The 21,913-nt window shown below is 41.8% G+C and overlaps 1 protein-coding gene across 12 annotated transcripts in view; it reads right to left on the bottom strand.

Annotated features, from left to right (window-relative positions):
- Window positions 1–21,913, bottom strand: part of PDE11A (phosphodiesterase 11A) — a 154,768-nt gene that overhangs the window by 66,270 nt on the left and 66,585 nt on the right. For all 12 annotated transcript variants that reach the window (XR_014557104.1, XM_083706742.1, XM_083706738.1 and 9 more), the window contains 5 exons: window positions 20,313–20,451; window positions 17,257–17,332; window positions 16,658–16,725; window positions 13,820–13,912; window positions 12,588–12,638 (listed from right to left, as the gene is read on the bottom strand). Coding sequence is in view for 11 of the 12 variants with exons in the window: in XM_083706742.1 (XP_083562868.1) it covers window positions 12,588–12,638; window positions 13,820–13,912; window positions 16,658–16,725; window positions 17,257–17,332; window positions 20,313–20,451 (427 nt within the window). In the remaining variant the exon portion in view is untranslated. The remainder of the gene's footprint in view (window positions 1–12,587; window positions 12,639–13,819; window positions 13,913–16,657; window positions 16,726–17,256; window positions 17,333–20,312; window positions 20,452–21,913) is intronic.

The raw sequence follows: 21,913 nt of genomic DNA, 5'->3' as shown, positions 1-21,913 counted from the left end.
CTGAATCCAAACCATGCCAGCAGACAATACTTCCAAAGCAGTTCACTGTAACCACAAGGATCCATTTATAAAAGGCCTCAGTGCAAAAAGATGACAAGTCAAATCAGCAGAATTAAAACCAGCGATGGGGAGGGCAGAGGAGCATCCAATACCAAACAACTGCTTGAAATAAAAATGTGATTAAAACCATAGGCAATCCCATGTACTTTACTCCACTGTCTGCTCTTTGGAGGAAATATTTAAAATAATATTTATTAGAGTTTCAAAAAATACATAAACTGAAAAAAAGAAAAAAGAAAAAGAAAAGAAAATTTCAACATTTACATTCCATATTTTCAACACCTTCTTTGCAGAACTTCCCCTCGCCTCCCCTTCTTGTATTCCCTGTCCAAAAGTTTGTTCAACAAATTCTTCTTCTTAAATCCTTAACCTTAGATTGTTATTATATTAAATTCACTTTATATTTCAACTTTTAGCATTTAAACATCAATTATTATACTTAAAACTTTTTCTAAGATCGGCCCAGTTCTCCCTCCACGAATTCCCCATATCAATATTAGTAACAACATAGAAAGAAAAAAATATATAATAAATCAGAATATTTTAATACACCTTTTGGATTTCCAGACCCCACCCTCCCTTCCCCGGTTTCGATCCCCAAGCCAATGTCCATTAGTCCATCTGTTATCAGCCCGGCAGTCTCACATCTGAGGCCCTTAAATCTCTCTCAGTCCCTCTCTGCCGGTTTCTTTGAAAGTCTTTTATATTAAACACCAAATCTCGGAGGGGCACTATCCCTATGATGTCCATGTTCCTTCCAGCCGGATCTCCATGTTTAAAATCTTGATTCTCAATCCTTCTGAGTCCAAATAGCCAGAAAGCTCCATCTTCCACCTTGATCAAATTTGTGAAACATAGGTCTTCAGATCCCCACAAAAGGAGATCCTTCCATTCCTCATTTTCCAATTCAAGCCCAGTTTTTATCATCCAATTCTTACTTTCTTTTATGTCCATCTTGACAGACCTCCGGCTCTCCTTTACCTTCTGCAGCATTACAGCCCCTCCTTCCTGCTCCTCCTGTTCAAATTTTTTTCCTTGTTCAGCTGCCTGGGTTTTGTAGATCAAATCCTTTTCCAGCTCAGTAGATTCCTTTGCTGTTGGCTTCAAAGTTGTGGCACTTGTAGACAAAACATGGCCTTGTTCTTGTAACTTACACAACTTTCTCACGAGAAACCTAACCTCATCCAGGCCAGCTAGTATTTTTTGGCCTATTTCCATTTTTGCAATGTCCCTGAGCCCCCACTAGAGGGATTCTGGTTATTTCAGTATTCCTTTCACTTCCGACCCAAAAGCCAAGTTAGTTTGTTTCAATTCTTCTTTAATTTCAACAGTTAACTATATTGTATCAAATGTAACCAGCAAAGACAACAGAAACAAAGTTCTCTATTTTTCCCGACTTTGACAGCTAGTTTGACAGCTGTCAAAATCTTCTATGTCTCCTCCGCAGGCTCCTCTCGCAGATCGCTCCCGGTCCCGGCATGAGTGGCACTTTAATTCAAAAAATAGCTCTTCTCCTCCAGCACAATTACTTATACTGTCAATCCGTGGAATTAATAACTTTTATCAAATAGAAAAAAGACTCTTCTTTCGACCTTAGTAGTTAAGATCCTTGCTTTATATTGTATACAATAGGGGAGAGACGGACTTCCTTTTTGCACCTCCCCCGCTCGTGCCAAATTAAAAAAAAAAGAGTTTTTAGCCCAATTTCCAAATTACTCACGGGTTGTTTTAGTCCCAAATTTTAGTCCAAATTTTCAGAAGTAGTAGTCAGCGCTCTCCGTCGAATGGCATGCGGCTTCGCTCGGCAGGGGAAGCTCTCAGCACCGCGCCGCTCCCCGTCCTCCGCTCCGCAGCCTTTAAAAAGGCTCCTTCGCGGTCGGGGAGGGCGCAAACGGTGCCCGCCGAGTCACCAGGTCCACGGGCTTCCGCGCCCGTGGTTTTTGAGGGTCCCCGCGTCGCCGGCGCGGCAGGACCCGACCCCTGTCGAGCAGATTCCCTCCGGAGCTCAGAGGGAATCCGCCATTCGGCTATGGCGCCAACCCGGAAGTCTGCTCTTTGGAGGAAATAAAGGATGCATATAGGATATACATGGTCACCTGAAGAAGTAGGAATACAGTTAAAACAAAGAACAGTCAAGAAGAAAAAAAGTGGATTCTAAAACAGTATACCTACTTTTGGGCCATGCTGTGTGTACACACGCACGCGCACACATTTATGAAAAAATATATATCACTGCTGTTTACTGGAGGGTTCTCCCGTCCCCCGATAAGAAAATAGGCTTAGGGTGTAGAATGGCTAGGTGAAAAGGGGTAGAGAAGTCTGAGCACCATTAAATACCTGCAAAGGGGAATGTCATGCTTAAATTTCCTCCTCCTACACGGCTATGAAAGTTGCCAAGACCCTGCCCGCTTCTTCACCTGCCTGCCCCAAACTGAATTGCTTGCACACCCCTTTCTGTAGTAACAAGATAATAACTTGGACTGGGGATTTTGCTCCTACAAGAAAACCCATGATGAAGTGCAAATTTCCCTTTGCCACCCCCCCCCCGCCATCATCAAAAAAGGGAAAAAGGAAATGGACCGTAAAAGACATTACATTTTATGTCTCTGATTCTGTATCAACAGCTACAAGGCTCCTTCTAAGTACTGCCTGGAGGCAATGTGCGCTTCAAGCCAGCAAGATAATTGCAAGCGACCCAGGGACCAAGCCTAGGGAGCAAGAAACGTACACTTTTGGGCAGGGGTGGGGTGAGATGAGGGGGTGTTGCTGGCTCAGGCTACAACCCTATTACAACGAGTGAGAAAATGAAGCTAAATTTTAGATCAAAGCAAATAAAATAACGTTTATTTTACATTCTATTAAGTTCCAAAATACGTGACACAAGTGCCTGAGGAAATGGAAGAGGCTTCTAAATGGCTGCTTCACACATCCCACAGATCTTTGAGATTTTTCCTCCTGAAATGTTGCGTTGGGGGCAGGGGGGGGCGGGACAAAAACCTTTCGAAAAGTGTATGGTGGAATTATTGTTTTGTTTGTCATTATGTATTTTTGTATTTTTATATTGTAAACCACACTGTGATCCTCTGATGATGGGGCAGTATATAAATGTAATAAAACAAACAAACAAAATCCCTGTCTACCAAATTCAGTAAGATTTACCAAAGAAACAAAACTAGAAAAAAGCCTACACAAATGCGATTTTCATCGAATTTAGCATGACCCTACGGATTTTTTTACAGACCCCAAGAAGTTTCAGGAAGTGTTCAGTTTTGGACCAAGAACTGTTAACCTACCTCAGTCAACCACACGCCACTGGAATAAAAAGGGTTAACTACTTCTGAATAAAACCTGTTCACACCCTGGGTTAGGTGATTCAAAGTTGAAAGGTGTAGTATTATAAATTGGCATTGTTATAATGAGACTATTATCAGACTGTAATTGAAAACTAATTAAAATTTACTATTAAAAAAACTAAATCGGAATGTGTGCATCGGGTCCAACTTGAAACAGGAATTAAAACATATTGAAGGGAGAAACCTGAAGGTTAGTATAGAGAGAGAGCAAAGTTTGAGGGCAAAAACAAGTGATTTTACCCACGTCAGTAGTTAGAATGCTGGACTAAAACCTGAGAGACCAAAGTACTAACAGCCACTCAAGTCATGAAGCTCACCAGTTGTTATGAGAATAAAAACATGAGGCCCTTAGAAGGAAGTTTGCCTAGGCTGAGCCACAAGCTCAGATTTAGGCAATGTGCTAAAACAAACCTTAGCTTAGCTCAGCACAGCATCAAAATGACTGGGGAGAAGCAAAGTGGTCGCGATCTTCACTATGGGAGCCCACACACATTTTGCTCATTCGTGCAAAGTTGTAGTTTGGTTCAACATTGCCTGAGACTAAGGGCATAAACTGCTGAAAGGACATCTGGTCCAAAGCACATCAGAAACATTAACTGTTTATTCTTGTTTCCGTGGTGTCCTACAGTTTCTACACTTCCGCTACCTAACAAAGAGATATTCCTCATTGCTGGAAAGGTGCGTAGGGATTAAGGGGGAAGATTTCCAGCTAGCCACTGCAGCTTTATTACTGTAAAAAAAGAAAAAAGTTATTGTGTCAGGCCAGGCTAGCAGATGACAGGAAGAGTTTATGCAAACGAATGATGGGAGTAGGTTCCCCCCACCCAAAAGAGGGGGGGGGAATCCTATTTCCAGAGCTTGACTTGATTGACAACTGTGGCTGAAACCTCTTTGACTGAATATAAATCAAATTAAGAGCATCTTCGAACACTGAACATGCATTTGCATGCAAGCACTAGTAAAACAAGGAAGGCTCTCCTACAAAATATGCTTTATCTAACTCTTATTCTTCTCAGCCTCCATCAAATTCTAGTGAGGCGTATTTTGTTTTTAAGCATACCCTGTGGGCTTGAGCTGTAAACTGCATTGTTAAATCACATCTTCAGCAGAGTGATAGTGAACTTAATTTTCCCCTAATGTCATCTACTTTCAGAAAAAAACAAAAAAACATATGGCTCACCTGATTTGAATGTAAAGAAGCAGAAAGAATGTAGTTGGTCAAGGGAAAAGTGGACTCAAAAATGTTGAAAACCTCTGTTGTAACCCATTTGTATCATACATGAGCCCCGCTGAGCACCATACTCACTGCATGCTTCAACACTGGGGATTTTTGCTTCTTCCAGTACACTGGTATTAGCTTTGAAGACACTCGAACTCAGGACGCAAGGGAGAAACATGCTAAAAGGAAGGTACGCTTGGCAAATCCACACCGTGATCAACTCCCGCCCATAAACCAATGTCCCCACTGTGGAAGGATGTGTGGATCCAGAATTGGCCTCCACAGTCACCTATGGGCTCATTGTTAAAACTGTGTTTATGGATGACAATCTTACTCAGCTACGAGTGATTGCCAAAGAAGAAAAAGACTCACTGCACGAGAGCTGGGAATAACATTTAAATGACCCAGTCATGGTGTGTGGAGATCTTTCCCACAGAATGAGCACACACACGATTCCTGGCAAGACGCTTATTCCGTGGCCAGGATCCACACAATCAGCACTCACCTACATGGTTGAGTCATTCAAGTATTATTCCAGCTGCATGAAAAGCAGCATGTGGCTAGTACAGAAATCTGAAAGGATTTAAATATAGTTACACTACAATTTAAACAAAACTCGCTCAGTCAAGCCTCACTCACATGCCCATGTCTTTACAACCTAATGCTTCAAACCCTCCAACATTTCTCCAATGAAAACAAGGACTTCCTAAGGAAAAGCAGGATATTCTGGGACCAAATCAGAAATCGGGATGGCTTCTGTAAATCCGGGACTGTCCCTGGAAAATAAGGACACTTGGAGGGTCTGATGCTTTGAACAGCTGCACCTGAAAGCTATCTCGTTATTTCTGTGGTGTTTAATTGATCTGAATTAAAGGTATTATGATATTTCCCCCTCCAATGGCAAAGCAACTCTTTGGATAAGACGTAAACAGTCTCTTTCTGTGTCCATGGACACCATCTTCAGAACTGTCATCCCACCTATTGATATATTTCTGTTACTAAGATAAAAGTACATGCTGTCCTTTAAGAAACGTCCCCTGATAATCTGTTCAAATCCTGCTGCTTTTGAAGCTACAGGGGCAAGATAGCCTTGTTGACAAGCTGGCCTCCCTAACTGCTGTTGAAGATGCAGGAGTAGGCCAAGGTGGTGTTTTTATGGTCTGCTGTCAAAAGAAGAAGGAAGTGTTACATACAGCCACTGCTTACAACAGGCACCACATTTGCAAATGTTAAAAGGGCACTGCTGCTAGCCTTAACTTGTATAAGAGAATATGCCCATGATGAGCATGCCCGGTTATTATTGGAGGAATCCCAAGGACAAAAGTTTTGCCAATCTGTCAAGCTAACTTCTCTAGGGTTTCGTGTGTGTATGTGTGTGTGTTTATGTATGACAAATGAAAAAGAAAAAGAAAAACCACTTCTACTAGTCAGGGGTAGGACATTAAATCTATCTGTTCCAGACTTGTAAAATCGGTGTGTTCCAGACACATTCTGTGCAATCCCCTGGCACTACAAAATGTACTGAGTATGATTAATCATATGACCAGGTTTTTATTCAAAAGAATTAGGATAAAGAAAGTATTTCCTTTAGAATAAATTCTGGGTTTTTAAAAAACTCTTGTTTTCCCCAAAATGCTGCTAACCTGACGTGCCTACCTTCTGAATCAAAACTGGAAGCGTACTTCTCTCTCTTACACCTGAAAAGGTTTGCTTCTGGACTGTGTAAGAGAAAGGCACTACCTGTTCTCCGAAGAGATGGCCTACTGTGTCCTAAGTGAGTGACTATGTCCCCGTCTGTGAGCAGATAGTTCTGTGACATCTCTGCACTGAAATGCATTGGAAAGGCAGAAGGAAGGGAGTGAAAAATCTTGCAGAAAGGAAGTTTCCTCTTTTGGCAAGGCATTTTTGGGAAAAACCTGATTTTTTAATTAGTTTACTTCTTGTGAAGCACTAGCAGTTCCATCATGGGACACTGGTGTGCCCTGGCATATAGTTTTGGAAGAAGTGGTTGAGGCGTTTTTCATCCACTGGTGAAAAACAATAATAAAAGGTCAGGAGTAGAGAATGAAGGACCTCGTTTCTAAAGAGAGAAAGCAGAGCCTGCCTAGAAGAGTGCATTTTCGCCCTGGAAGGCCTCCCTGTTTCTAACTTTATTATTCTAACTGTGAATGGGTATAAGCTAGTTGTAGTTACTTACTGACGAGGCAAGATATTTTGTGCATGCTCAAAGTACTTCCTTCTTCATTATTATTTCATGAGTTCCAGATCTGAGCTGAACTGGGGTGGGGTGTGTGGAGTGCTAAATCGCACTTTGCGCATGCGCAGAAGTGCCGAATCATGACCGGCGCATGCGCAGACGCACGGGTCGCGGACGCTGCGGGTTGCGAACGTGCGTCCTGCATGGATCATGTTTGCAACCTGAGCGTCCACTGTATAACAGGGTCACTTATTATCATTGCCATGTTCCCCATGCATAAGAGTACTATGATGACTCACGGGGGGAGCATCTTTGAGATGAGTAGCATGATGATATTAACAACTGAACCAAGGGGGGATATTTCCTTTTACGTTGTTGCATTTGCAAGTATGCTTGGACCGGTGGAAGGGTGGGGAGGGGAGACTGCCGATGCTGCCGCCAGATTCTAGCACCTGCCTATGTGCAAACCTTATTACAGTCCCAATTTACGTCAGCACTGCATTGCTTGGAATGTTATGCATGTCTACAGCAACTCTGCGGCTACTGTGAGACTTAACGTGGAGCAAGGATGGCACCCAGTGGCCAAACAGCTTCATCTCAGCTCTTTTGATTATTGAAAACATTCCAGATTCCTATTTCTCTGAAGCTGCATAGCCAGAGATTCTAGTTGAAAAAGCAAAGCATTTGCTTTGACCATATATCTAGAAACCATTTAAGAATTCCTCACATATCTTACTCGAAATTAAATTTTATTTAAAATACAAAACGTAGTAAATGTTAAATGTTCACGCTCTTTCCCCACCCCACCCCAACAACTCCAGTACAATTAAAAAGAACTGAGCCAGAATATTATGCTGGGACAAGGGAAGCCATAACATCCATTGAAGGGTAAAAAAATGAGGTATTTCTATCAATATTTTGCTAGGTGACCTATTATGATCTATTAAAAGGTATTTTATGAATGCTATTTTTAAGTAAAGGCTGATCTTTTCAACCTGATGTAGACAGGGTATAAATAAACACTGTGTGGAAGCAAGTTTGCATGTGTGTGTATATAATAATGGGTCATTTGTCGGGATTTGTGACTCTTCTTAGAGGCTTGGCTATGAACTCTACCTGAGGGTATGGTTGTGACAGCTGTCGTGATGCTCCTATACTTGAACATTCACCCCAAGCTCACTAAAGTGGCTGTGATTGTCCTTGTTTGCTCAGGTAGAAGTTATTTCACAGATTGGGATGGGGGCCGGGGTGGGTATTCAGGATTACCAAAGCCTACTTCCTGTAAATGGTCCTCCTGAGCCAAAGCATTAACAGTTCTCTTTTTTCCAATTTGAAATTGGACAGAACCAGGCTGCAGTGTCACCTCTCAGCAACTAGCCTGGGCACAAACAGCTGGGCTAGGTTGGAAAACAGCACACAGATGTGAGCTTTCAAGCTGCATCCACAGGAAGAAAGAATGTGGGTCAGGCTGGCTTACGCCTTTTCCTCTCAACAACAGAGAATGGCCTGAAGGTTGAGTGAAGACCCAAAACTCTTCATTCCTTTTAGCCAGACCTAACTCCTGCATCACAAGGGACGCAGGCGGCACTGTGGGCTAAACCACAGAGCCTAGGGCTTGCCGATCAGAAGGTCGGCGGTTCAAATCCCCGCAATGGGGTGAGCTCCCATTGCTCCGTCCCTGTTCCTGCCAACCTAGCAGTTCGAAAGTATGTCAAAGTGCAAGTATATAAATAGGTACCGCTCCGGTGGGAAGGTAAACGGCGTTTCCATGCGCTGCTCTGGTTCGCCAGAAGCGGCTTAGTCATGCTGGCCACATGACCTGGAACCTGTACGCCAGCTCCCTCGGCCAGTAAAGCGAGATGAGTGCCACAACCCCAGTCAGCCATGACTGGACCTAACGGTCAGGGGTCCCTTTACCTTTAAACTCCTGCATTAGTTGGGAATACCTTATCAGGAGCACAGTAATAATTGTAGGAACCATATGAAAAATGTGTAGAACTGGAAGACATCTAGCGGGACCATGTGTATGTGCTTGCATATGTGTGAATTAGGGAAATGTGTAATGTGGGGGGGGGGGGAATATGTATGCTCCATGTGTACCCTTCTTGGGACTGGACAGCTGAAGCTTGTCCCTTGCATACATGTGGGCAGTGTGTTGGCTTCATTGGTGGAGGGTTTAAAACATATTAACAGTTATATACTTGAGTATAAGCCAACCCGAATATAAGCCAAGGCACCTACTTTTAGCACAAAAAGCTGGGAAAACTTATTGACTTGAGTGTAAGCCGGTACACCACACCACAAACCTGGTGGTGGAGGCAGCGGCGGAGGAAGAACAAGCAGCCCGAAAGGGCTGCTTTTGAGCTGCTCATTCCTCCGCCGCTGCCGCTGCCAGTGGCAAAGGCGGAGGAGGAAAGAGCAGCCCAAAAGGGTTCCATTCGGGCAACTCGTCCCTCCGCCGCCTCCTCTGCCACTTGCAAGAGCAGGCATAGGAGCCACGGTTGGGAGAGGCACAGCACCCTGTGCCTGCCCTTGCAAGAGGCAGGCGGCGGCGGCAGGACCAGCAGCGAGAAAGGGCTCCTTTTGGACTGCTCGTCTCTCCTCCGCCGCCGCCCACCTCACTCGAGGGGGGCCTTTTCAGCATAAAAAATCTGCTGGAAAAGTCGGCTTATACTCGAGTATATATGGTATATCTATTTATGCACAAATACATGCATCTTTCTAGACTGCCTTTCTATTTCTTACATGCCCAAGACTGGCATAAAGCAGACTACATTTGTTCCTACAAACCCTTAAGATGTTATTCTGCACAATATCTTCTCTCTGCCCAAATAATAAAAAGAATTCCTCTGTGACACAAAAATACAGAATCTCTTCCTTCATTCTTATCTTTTCATTGTGTCTTTTCCTAACACAATCTGCAACACACATTTTACTGGCTTCCTGTAGTTCATCATTTGATGAAGTGGAGATTTATTTATTATCTATCACGAAGCAAAGCTACCTCACACTCATGACCTGAGAAAAATAGCCTTGCACATGCCATCCCCAAGATTGACTGAGTATGGTAGTTTGGAAAAGCATTTGTATCCCTCTCAGTTTCCCATCAGATATTAAAGGTAGAACTAGGTGTTACACAAGAGACATGGAGCTGCCTCCATATTTCTTCCTCCTCTCTTCTTAGCAACATCTACTATAAACATGTGTGATGTGATGAGATCATGCTGAATGCCCCCACACTGGTCACAGCCAATGATGAGGGCAGGAGCAGGGAAAACAATCATTGATCTGGGTGTGAGTCAGATATGGGTGTTATAAATGAGATGCTGCCAGGAAGGCGAGGGAGGGGCGGGGAAGAGTGAGAGAAGTGATTGCTCCAGACCAGTGTTTTTGGACTCCAGCTCTTTTTGGACTACAATTCCCATCATCCATCACCACTGGACCTGCTAGCTAGGGATGATGGGAGCTGTAGTCCAAAAACAGCTGGAGACCTACATTTGGGAAATCCTGCTCCAGACTCTTGTCATGCTGAATATTACTAATACTTATGCTATTTATAGGCTATTAATTTTGCAAAGAATTTCTTTGGATGAATTAATGATTAGAAATTTCTACATGGCTGAATAGTTTGAAGGCAAGAGTTGAACAGAAGCATGAATTTTTTTACCTTCTTCTATAAATAATGCAACATTCCCTAACAGAGGAGGTTTCCAATTTTCCTGGGTTTTTCTATAAGCATCATTTAATGATTAGACAACAGCCGTTTAGGCTCCGCAGCAGATGTAATGGTAAAGAAGAAATAAAAAAACAGCTGCATAATGTACTTGTAAGCCGAACTGCAACAATACAGAAATGCAACATCCCTTTCAGTATGGGAGTCTTATGTGTCAATATCATTGACTTTTCCCCTCAAAGCATTAATTCTTTTAAGCCTTAACTTGCCAACATATTGACTAATAAAAACAGAAATTGCTAATACTGGAAAGGGGAAATTGCCAGTGACACGTCTTTGGTTTTTTTGTTTCTTTGCACTCTTATATTTAGCATACTAATACTAGGAATAAAACAATGCTGGCATTGGGGGTGGGTGGAGTGAAAAATGATTTTCAGCCATTTTCAAAGCATGCTGGAGATTCAAAGAAATTGTGTTGCACTCTACACTCCTGAGTCACAGAATCCTGACTCTCCTCACTGTGCAAGCTTTAGAGTTACACCAGATTTCCCCCTTTGCAGTGAAAAGTGGAATGAAGTTTTTCAGGGAAAGCGCAGCACTCTCCAGGCAGCAGGGAGGTGGTGGGCTGGGTTGTCTCTGAAATTGTGATCCTTTCACTTTGCGTGGCAAAGGACTTCCCAACAACTGCACTGTGGAAGGGTCTCTTTTACAAGAGAATTACAGTGGTACCTCGGGTTACATACGCTTCAGGTTACAGACTCTGCTAACTCAGAAATAGTGCTGGAGAAATGCCTGCAGCCTGGCTATACAGAGATTAATGCCAGCTGTGCGACTGTAGCTGATGGATTAGGGGCGCTGTGGCATCATTTTGTGTGTGTGTGTTACGCCAGACGATGTGTGCATTAAGGAGTCTAGTGTCCATCATCACTAGGCCCCCAACATATGTGGGTGTCATCACCGACTGTCCCTGGTTGGTGGGCAATGGAGCGTTTCAAGGGCACTTTACACTGTTGTTTTTGTTTTTTTTTTGCATTTTCTGGTTGTGTGTTTCCCTGTCACCTCCTGAGCTGAGGACACAAGAGATACAGCAGCTGTTCCACCAGCACAGCAACAACGTATCTCCTTCTCCCTCCACATAATTGGAGTATAGGATTTCTCTGTAAAATTAATAAATAATGAAACAATCCACAATGAGAAACCTCCTGTGGGCAGCCTTTTAGGCTTCATTAGCTACAATGATATAAACATTTCTAGTGAAACCCATGGATTCAATTTTCCACCGATTGCCTGCTCAAACTTCCCATTGTTTTGTATACACACGTGCAAATGAATATATTTTTGCATTCATTCATTCGGCTTCCTCTTTGTCTCACTTTAGGAAATTGTTAAAAGCTCATTTTCCTCTCTTGTATTTCTTTCTTCATGTAAGTTAGTAATGATATTCTTTGACTCATTTTCCTCCCCTTACTTTCTCTCAACTAAGCACCCTTTCTCCCCCAGTTTCACGATGCTTTTTCCTAATGTCTTTTGAGACTATGATGCTGAAAGCAGGGATTTGTGCTTTTTAAAAATGTTGTACTACTACTACTACTATTACTAATAATAATTTATTATTTATACCCCGCCCATCTGGATGAGTTTCCTCAGCCACTCTGAGTGGCTCCCAATCGAGTGTTAAAAACAATACAGCATTAAATATTAAAAACTTCCCTAAATACTTAGGAAATTTTTATTAATAGTACATCATGATGTTGAATAGTCACTAAGGCAAAAATATGGGACAATAGGGAGATGGAGTTAGAGGGGAAGGGGAGATAACAATTCAGAGTCCTAAATGAAAAGAACAGAATAATCCTGACATGAGTATTCATGTGATCACAAAAATGGCAGAGGGAGACAATTACAAGAATTTTATTATGGGCTACAAGTTACCACAGAGAAGATCAGAAATTAGTACTGAAACAAATTTACAGTGCTACATGAAATTAAATCTTTCCCCACAGTTCTGCTTATTTTTGTTGGCTATTTTATTCTTTAAAACCTCTATACAGCCCCTTTCCAGGAAGTAAAATGTTGATAGGTTACCTTAAACTTGTCCACTTCTGCCTTTGAACATGTCGCATGGTAAGACAGCACCTGACCCAGAACAAATTAGGAGGGGAAGGGGAGAAATTCCACAAGTGAGAAGCTCAAATGAAATAGGAGCTTTAAGCAGTCTCTGAAAGGACTATTAAAATTATTTATTAATATTTATGCATCGCTGTGAGATATTACATCACAGGTCATCAATTCTACTTGCAGCATTTATCTCCTAGATAATTTCTTAGGAAATGGTATTTCAGAAATACTGTAATGCCGCAGACAGTGTTATTGTTCTGACGTGAAGAAAAATAATCCAAAGGAAAATAATTATGGGCTGAACCCAAGTGTGCACAGGAAGAAGGGAGCACTGGTGGAAATCAACACCCTTCCATGTGTATTCAGAATCAAATACCACTGATTCCACCCTTGTGTTGTTGGTTTTTTAAACCAAATTGTGATGGTTTTTCATCATTGCCTTCATCAATATTCAGATAAGAGTGTGATCAATCTTTATCTTCTAATAGAGCAGTATCTTAACAATTGATCAATTACATTTTTATGCTGAAATGATTTTTCAGTTACAGAGGCTTTATTTTGTACCTGGATGAGCCTTAAACATACTTTTGACTGTGATTATATACACAGCCATGGCGTGGACATTTGCATGCAGCTGCAATAGTTTTCAAATGTTTATTACAACTCATCCCCTGGCTGAGCTTTTCCAAGTCAGTGGAAAAGAAGCATGCCCATTCTTATCAACAACTTTCAAGCTACTATAAATATCTGATTCCCCATTGCTTATGCCACAGCTATCTAGAATTTTAAGCTTTCTTATCGTGTACGAATATCGTGTAGGAATACGACAAAATCACAGATCTGGACATAGAGTCCTCCTGGATCAGGAAATGGCCCATTTAGCGCAGCATCCTGTTCTCACAGTGGCCAACTAGATGCCCATGGGTACTTTTCAGTCATGATAAGATAGCCTAGATCTGAACTGACCAAGTTCAATTCAGGTCCTTGGAAAACACATGACCAAGATTGGATAGGAAACAGAAGAAAACTAACTTTCTCCCTCTTACATTGAGGAGCACGGGGAGCTAGGCAATGAATTAAAGTAGAAATGCATGCATCTTATTACTACAGCAGGAAGGACTAAAAATCTGTTAAACAAATAGTAAATATATGAATTCTTTCCCTAAGTAAATATTAAGTTGATTTACAGTGATACTCACATCAAGAGCCACAGATTGTTTTGCCCAGGATTTATTCACTTGGTCATACATTATTGTATTGTTGATGCCCAAGCCACAAAATATGACAAAAGCCTAGGAAAATAAATAAAAATAAATAAAAATTTGTAACATGTCATCTCCAGAGATCAACATTAGTTTGTTTGTTAAGAAGTTCTTTAAACACACAATTCTCTGGGAACCTGAGCCAGCTTGTTAAACATAAGGCAAAATAGCCATGACACCAACGCAATGGCATTGTTAGCACCTTATGTGAAGCTATAGCTTATTTCTGTTGTCTGAAAAACAACTAAATCCAGCCCAGGAGCAGATGAACCACAGACGAATAGCAATGTGGAACCATATTTTTTTGTTGGCTTGCAAAATGGTGGTTACTTTTAACTATGGTTTGGCATTATGTTCAAACTGAACCATCTAATTTAGCAATGGGTTCCCCTCTGCCCCACTTCAACTCAGACACTTGTCAAGCTATAGAGGAAAATGGCAAAGGATGGAAGAAACTTTGCCTCTACAAGGAAACAGTTTTAAGAACCTGTAAGTCTAGATAGGACTCTGGGTGGTTTATTACATTGTGCATGCAATTGCTATATTTTCCTAATTGTGAGAAATTGTAGCCAAATATAACTAGCAAGCTTAGGGCTAGTCAACGCATGAAGGGGTTAAGATCACAGAACTGTATTCTCAGACTCAACTAAGTCATGTCCTCACCTGGAAGGAAGGTAACTTTCCTTGATTGTTCATTCTCCTTTCACCCTGTGAACTCAGTGAGATAGGATGCGCCTGAGCTTGCTCACTACAAGTTCAGAATACATACTTATTTATAGTTATTACACTATATTTTGTATGCCAAGATTTCTGCCTGTGTTTACTGTATGGAATAATGCATGAATCTGGCCTTTAGAGTTTGTAAGTAAAGCATGTAAACTTACTAAGCATTTAAACGTACTTGTTCACTGCAAGAGGGACAGAGAGGGAAAGCACTGTAAGCAGCTAGAATTTAAAAGGTCTAACATCCCTACTGCGCTGCATGATTCTGTGTTTTAAGACTCTGCTGATGGGTCTCTCTCTCTCTCTCTTACATGAGTTTACTTGTCCTGCAATTCTGGATGTAGGCATTCAGCACATTCTTTTATCAATCACCCCACACAGGTGATCTATATGTCCCCCCTCCCCCAGGAGAAACAAAGATATGGGTTAGTGTTATGTATAAATTCACTTATAGCCTGTGGAATTCTGTCAGTATTATGTGAGACAGTTGAGAACTACCCATTAGTCTAAAAGGCTGATGCACTACTGCAAAAAATACACATTATCAGTTGAAGCAGTGCGGCTAGCAGCAGCCAACACTAGTATGCAGCACATGGTCAATTCATATACAGTGGTGCCCCGCAAGACGGAAAACCCGCTAGACGAAAGGGTTTTCCATTTTGGAGGTGCTTTGCAAAACAAATTTCTTATGGGCTTGCTTCGCAAGACGAAAATGTCTTGCGAGTTCCTGCGGGTTTTTTTTTCCTTCCCCCCCCCTTTTCCCCAAGCCGCTAAGCCGCTTATCAGCTGATCCACTAAGCCGCTTATCAGCTGATCCGCTAAACCCGCTAAACCGCTAATAGCGCTAATCCCCTAATGGGCTTGCTTCACAAGACGAAAAAACCGCAAGACGAAGAGACTCGCGGAACGGATTCTTTTCGTCTTGCGAGGCACCACTGTACAAAGCATCTCTGTTACCACAAAGCTATGGCTCTGGAGATCTACTGCAAAGCACTATGGATAATAACAAGACAGATGGACCAACGATCTGATTCAGCATGACGCAACTTTCTACGTTCCTATATATACAAGTTTTTAGGTCCAGAGTAGTTTGAAATTAACCAATTCTATCTGATTAGTTATTCTCAAATTACAACTATTTTTGGAGGTAATTCTCCATCCTGGATTCAGAACTATCAACTGAAACATTTTCTAGCCTACAATTTTAGACCTGGGATGATGGAAGCAAAAACATCTCTGTCTGAATTACTACTATTTGAGGTGAAGAAACTGTAGAGGAAGAAATGGAAAGGGTTCTTGTTTTAGATCTATCATGCTCTTAAAAGCTACAGAGTGGGAATTGAAAGCAGTAATTTTCAAACCAAATGGAATAATACTTTGGGAATTGATATTTCAGATTCTGTTTGGCACTTCATTTTTACAAAAGGCCCTGCGGCCTCTCCATGTAGAAAACTGAAGGAAAGCCATTACAAAGGTCCTTTAAAGCTCCGTCTCATCTGGTGAAAATATATAATAGTTACTGTGAGAAATGCTGGAAATGTTACTAATACTGATAGTTTCCATACTTGGTGGAGTTGCAATAAGACTGAGAAAGTCTGGAAGTTGTTACTAGGCTCTTTCTCAGGATTAATAATTCTCAGAATGCAGCCTAGCCACCCTTAGAAGAAAATCCATTCTAGTACTTTCACTGGTATTCATTTAGGAGTATATGTAAAATAAGCGCGGTACGAACATGCCTTTTTGCGTACAACACAAGTGTAAAGGAGACTCCACTTGCAGAAATACATATGCTGTATTCCAGCCTAAGTTTAGCAAATCCTGTTGTTATGAACAGGAGCATTGCAATCCAAACCTATATAAATTTGTTGAGAAGCAACTCCCAGAGTGTTCAGTGGAGCGCAATCTCAAGTAAATGTGCAGGGGCTGAAGCCTTAAAGCAAGCAAATACTTCAGCCCTGCTGAAACAAATAAACATCAGTGTCAAAGCTGGATTGTGTCCATTACCTGTACCACTCAAGTAGAAGTCCCTGCTGCAAACATAACATTTCTCACCTCAAAGAGTCGCTGGTCGGCATCATCGAACGGTTTCCCATCAAGCCTATTCAGCACTTGAGCTACTCCTGCGGAAAGTTAGCAAACATAGTTCATTTTATACATTAATTCATAGCTCCTTGTATTGTAGTAGTTACTGGCTTATTTATCAAAACTGTATGCGTCAGCTAAACCAAATGGGGGAAACTATCTCCTATGCCTGGTCACATTGGCTTAATTAATTAGGCTGTTAGCTGTGCTGCCTTAAATCCTGCATCCTACGAATCTTAAGGTCAACACATTATATAGTGAGCATATCTCAGTATTTTACAGCTAAACTAGAAACAGCTAAAAATATAGAGGGGAGGGGAGCAATAAAAAACAAACAAACAAACAAACATTATATCTATTAAAACATGTAGATCGTTACAATAAAAACATCAAAGCACCATCTCGTTCCTTAAAAAGAGTCACTTACCAAAAGCCTGTTTGAACAAGAAAGTCTACAACTGCAGGCTGAAAGCCAACAAGTAAGAAGCCAGCCAATGTAGCTTCTCTAAGGAGGGAGTTCTGAAGTTTAACAGCACAACCACATTAGTCATTATTGAGTGATATCTTACCAATTATTTGGTGACTGCTATTCCATATAGGCACACAGAGAACAGATCTTATATGAAAGCCAGAAATCTGGTCAGCCTAGGACATGAAAACAATACAATTAGTGACTAGCATGGCATATGACTTAGCATTTGTCCAACACGTCTAGCAAGTGATATGCTCAAAAGGTTGCATTACTATAAACCAATTGAAATTCAAATACAGTACATGTATACAGACTGTACTACTTCCAAGCTCAAAGTGAGCAGGATTTCAACCCTTGACCCTTACATTAGCCTATATGGGAAATTGTCCAAATATATAGAAGGATCCAGATCTGGGCGAGATTGCAGGCACATGCATGACTGCTAGTTAGTGCATGATGGGGTTAAAGATCACAGAGCTGTACTGCTGGATAGGCTGAGCCAGATCTGGAGAGGGAGAAAGTTCACCCTTTTTACTTAAGAGTATGGCAGGTCTTCCTTCTGCATATGATTTGGCATTAACTGTATTTCTGAAAAGCTGAATAAATTAAAACCCACTATTTCCACTGTAAATTAGTCCAGGGAGTTTATCTGAAATATATTGGTTTTTTAAAACATGACTGTGATGACCTAGAAGGCATTTCTTGACCGGTTTCCTATGAACAGAAAACTCTGTAAAATACAGCTTCAGTTGGAATAGCACCGTGTACACTGTTCTGAGCTTTGTGGAGGATGAATAATATACAAAAATATTACCTACAGTGGCTCTAGGGCACTATGATGTCTCCATCTAATTCCCTGCACTATTTTAAAATTTGACTTTCCCCTCAGATTTTATGCCTTTCAGTATAAATCATCGCAAGCGTACATCTCAGAATATTCTTTCTGAAGTATGCTACAAAACCTATTTATCTAAAAACTATCATTTGAAGCAGAGCACATCTCTTGTTAACATACACTTTATTAGATTTTGAATACTTTACATGGTTCTCCAAAATCTAAAGATCAAGTCTAAAGAGGAAGAATAAATTTGTAAGTTAATAAATGTGGAAAGAGTTTTCAATAACAGCCAAGCAGTCTTGTTGTTGTTGTTTTGTAAAGCACACTATTGGATGCTGACTGCAGTCACATGTTGACTCTAACAATACTGGGGCTGCTCTGAGTATGCCCTGTGTTTTATTTTATTTACCTAATTCTCTCCTTCCAGCAATCTCGATTGCACTGCAGTTGTGATACTTAAGCCTCTGACAAGTGCAACGGCTTAGGAAATTTAGTTATTCTCAGATTGGGGTTATCAACATGGTGCCCACGGGCAATCAGACCCCCTCCCCCATGTTAAACCACTCAATGTTTACATTTTTAGAATTGAGGTCTTTGGGGGAGGCTACTTTTTGACATTTGGAATGTCTGTTTTTTGGTGGGTGGTGTCTGATTTTTATTGTCTGTGGGGGTTTTTTTTGGGGGGGGGGGAGTTGTAGGTCCTTTCTGCCTTCTTTGGGGGGAGCCTGGGTATCAGCAAGTTTTTATTCTGTGAAATGAGAATGTTGTGGTGTGGACAACAAATGTGTCCCCATGCCCCAAAAGGTTGGACACTCCTGTTCTAGGAACTGAAGTAGTTTGCAGTCCACCTTCTATGAGGCAAGGGGAAGTTGTTAGTTTGTATGGTATTAAAACTTCACACAAGTGCAGTCTGGGAGTTGGAAAAAAAAATCCTTAAAGCAGAGAAAGCAATAGGCAGGAAGCCCAGAGGCAAGCATGTTAAAGGAAGAGTGCAGGTATTCCAACAGAGTTAAGAAAAGAGAGACTCAATGAAGGAATGGAAAATGAGGATTGGGGGAAAGGGTACAGGAAAAGTGGAACTGGGACAGCAGGAATGGATCAGAATGGGAAAGCTCTGAGTAAACCTCACAGAACTAAAGATTCTGAAAAGCTCTATAGTGGAGGAGAGGGTGGAAGGAGTATTAGGAAGGCTGCTCAAGACAGGGTGGCTGAAGGAATTGGTAAAAAGTAAATTGTGGCCTCAAAAGCAGTAGTCTGAAGAAAAGGTGGCTGGTAGACACATGGAGTTGATGAAATGCAGAGGCATGGTAAAAGGACTAACGTAAGATTGCTTGCCCGAAACTGTTCGACCCCTTCCAGTCTCCGATTCAAATATTCAAAGGGGGCCTGATTCCCACTGCCCAACATGGGGGTGTGGGGAGAACACTCACTTTGAGGGCCAGGCTGGGCTAAGAGATAGTGGAAATGGCTCCCACATGGGAGAGGCCTGCTGTGCATTTTCTCCTCCTTCCAGTTGTTTCGAAAGTGAAGATACTGCCAGCATACACACTGCAGCATCTTCACATCTGAAACTATCAGGGGAAGGAGGAGAGCCTCTCCCACCTTCCTTAAGGGGTGAGTGCCCCTTGAGGGACAGGGGCAGAGTAGTGAGTGGAGGAGGAATGGGGTTTAAACCAACAGAATCAAGGAAGGCACCTGTGGGGCTGTGCCAACCCTGATTTTTGCTCTTTTCAATCTTAGCCTGGACACTCACATTTGCTGTGACTCGGCCCACCCCATCTCTAGAAAGCAGGACTGGGAGAAAGCTAGGGACATAAGAGAGGAGGGGCTGTATGCTATTATTGGTAGGAAGAAAGTGGGAAGACAGGCTGGTTTGGTGGGCTGGGAACTATGGGCTAAAGGCATGTAGGATATTGCAACTAATGAGAATGTGGGGAGCCCCGGTTTCTATTTTCATTGCTGGTTCTGATCTTACTAATCCTATAGAGAAAAGGAGGGCTGAAAAGAAGTGAGGGTGGGAGCAGAAAGATTTGAATTAACTATCCAATGATCTGGTTGCAAGTTTGCAGCTATTACCACATAAATGACTAAACCTAATGGAATAAAGTTAATTCAGAAGAGGGAGAGTGGTTGTGTCCTGAATATGGTTATGTCAGCATCTGATCCGTTGATAAAATGAACACTGAGCCGGCAGAGCAATTTATAAACATGATTCAGATCACAACGGAACGCATCGGATATAATAGAAGTAGCTAAGATTTTGCAATTTAAGATAATACAGAGGTGTGTAATTATGTAGGTAGAGGATGCCTTACTTCTGCATCAAAGCGAGGATCTTGATAAGCATCGCTGATGTTCACTGGGAGGCCCGTGGAAGCTACGAGTTCAGCAATACTATTATTTACTAGCCAGTCTGAATAAGATGAAGACGGTTTCTCCAAACTGTCTTTGAAGCTATCATAAAGGCAGAGCAGAGGAAGAAAAGGGTATAGTCACTGTTGCTTGAAAGCCCATCTTCATAAGTCTGGAAAGCATAGCCTTATATCAGGATTACCTATAAAAATTCAGAGCAGCTCAATGGCATTAGGTACAGAATAATACATCCGTTTTATTTATATGCTTATTTCCAGTATTTATTTATTTTTTTAGAGAAATGAAGGATGTGATCAAAGCGGCTAAACAGGGAAATTTCAATAAATATGCTAAAAGGTAACAGTAAAATAGATGTGGTTATGTAAAAAAGCAGACAGAACTCAATTAACAGCAACAGACAGATCCTGAAAGATAAATCCCAGGAAAGGTTTGCTGAAATAAACCTGGGTCAGTTTGGATGATATATTTGGAGTGGTGCAGCCAAGCACTGGTCCGTTCATCTTCCTCGCAGCATATATGAAGGTGGCCCAAGGTGGCCGGCCTAAAATATTCTGCTCTCTGGAGTGAAGGGCAAGATGGCACCTCTCCATTCCACATACACAAGCTGACGAGGTTGGCAGCTGAATCCTGAAGGACAGCATCTTCCATTGAACTTGGGGGCATCATGCTAGATAAGAAGGCCTGAGGCAGATTGCATTGTACACCAAGCTCTGTCCCCCAACACCTTACACCTGTTCTGTGCCTCCAACTCTATGTCCCTTACTTATGCAGTTGACCCCCTCGAAAAAAAGGTCCTGACATGCTGTCCCCCATGTGAACATGCAATGTGAGGGTGGAGACTGCTACACCGGGGGGGGCAGTGTGCTCTCGCTCTCCTCCACACGACAGGCCAAAAGATATCATCCAAACTGACCGCAAAGGGACCTGGTAAATTTCTCATGGGAGACTGTTCAAAATGACAGATTCCATTGCTGAAAACATCTAATTGCAGGGGAACTCAAAGAAGCAGTTTCTTCTCATGGTTATTTAGAACTTTGAAAGGTCTATATATAAACACTTAGTATTGAGTCTTGAGAATGAGAATTGTAAACCAACGTAGACAGTAGAGCAGGGGTTGCCACCCTTTTTGGACTAGTAAGAACATTTTAAGAGTGCTGGGGGCACCAATCACAATGGCTGCCATGGAGGCGGCATGCAGCAACATAGAATTGGAGTGAACCCCCAGTGTTTTAAATAATGCTTCACTGCCAAGGTTGCGTAAAAATAAAGAGCAACCTCAACATTTATAGAGTGAAGTAATATTTAAAGAATCCAGATGGATGAACACTGCAGACTCTAGCATGCTACCAGGGTAGCGCAGACATTTATCTCATAGAGCTGGCATTCTTAGAGGACACTTTCTCCATCTTCCTTATAATTGAAGGCGATGATGGGGATTGGAACACACAGGTTCTGCATCCCTATTTTAAGTCAATGCAGAATGCTTAGAATTCTAATTGGAGTGTACAGTGGAACCTTGGTTGTCAAACATAATCCGTTCCAG

This window comes from Podarcis gaigeae (assembly GCF_964106915.1).
Source record: "Podarcis gaigeae genome assembly, chromosome: 1".
In the NCBI taxonomy this organism is placed as follows: domain Eukaryota; kingdom Metazoa; phylum Chordata; class Lepidosauria; order Squamata; family Lacertidae; genus Podarcis; species Podarcis gaigeae.
The sequence above is the reverse complement of the archived record's forward strand: the minus strand, read 5'-3'. Positions and strand labels throughout refer to the sequence as shown.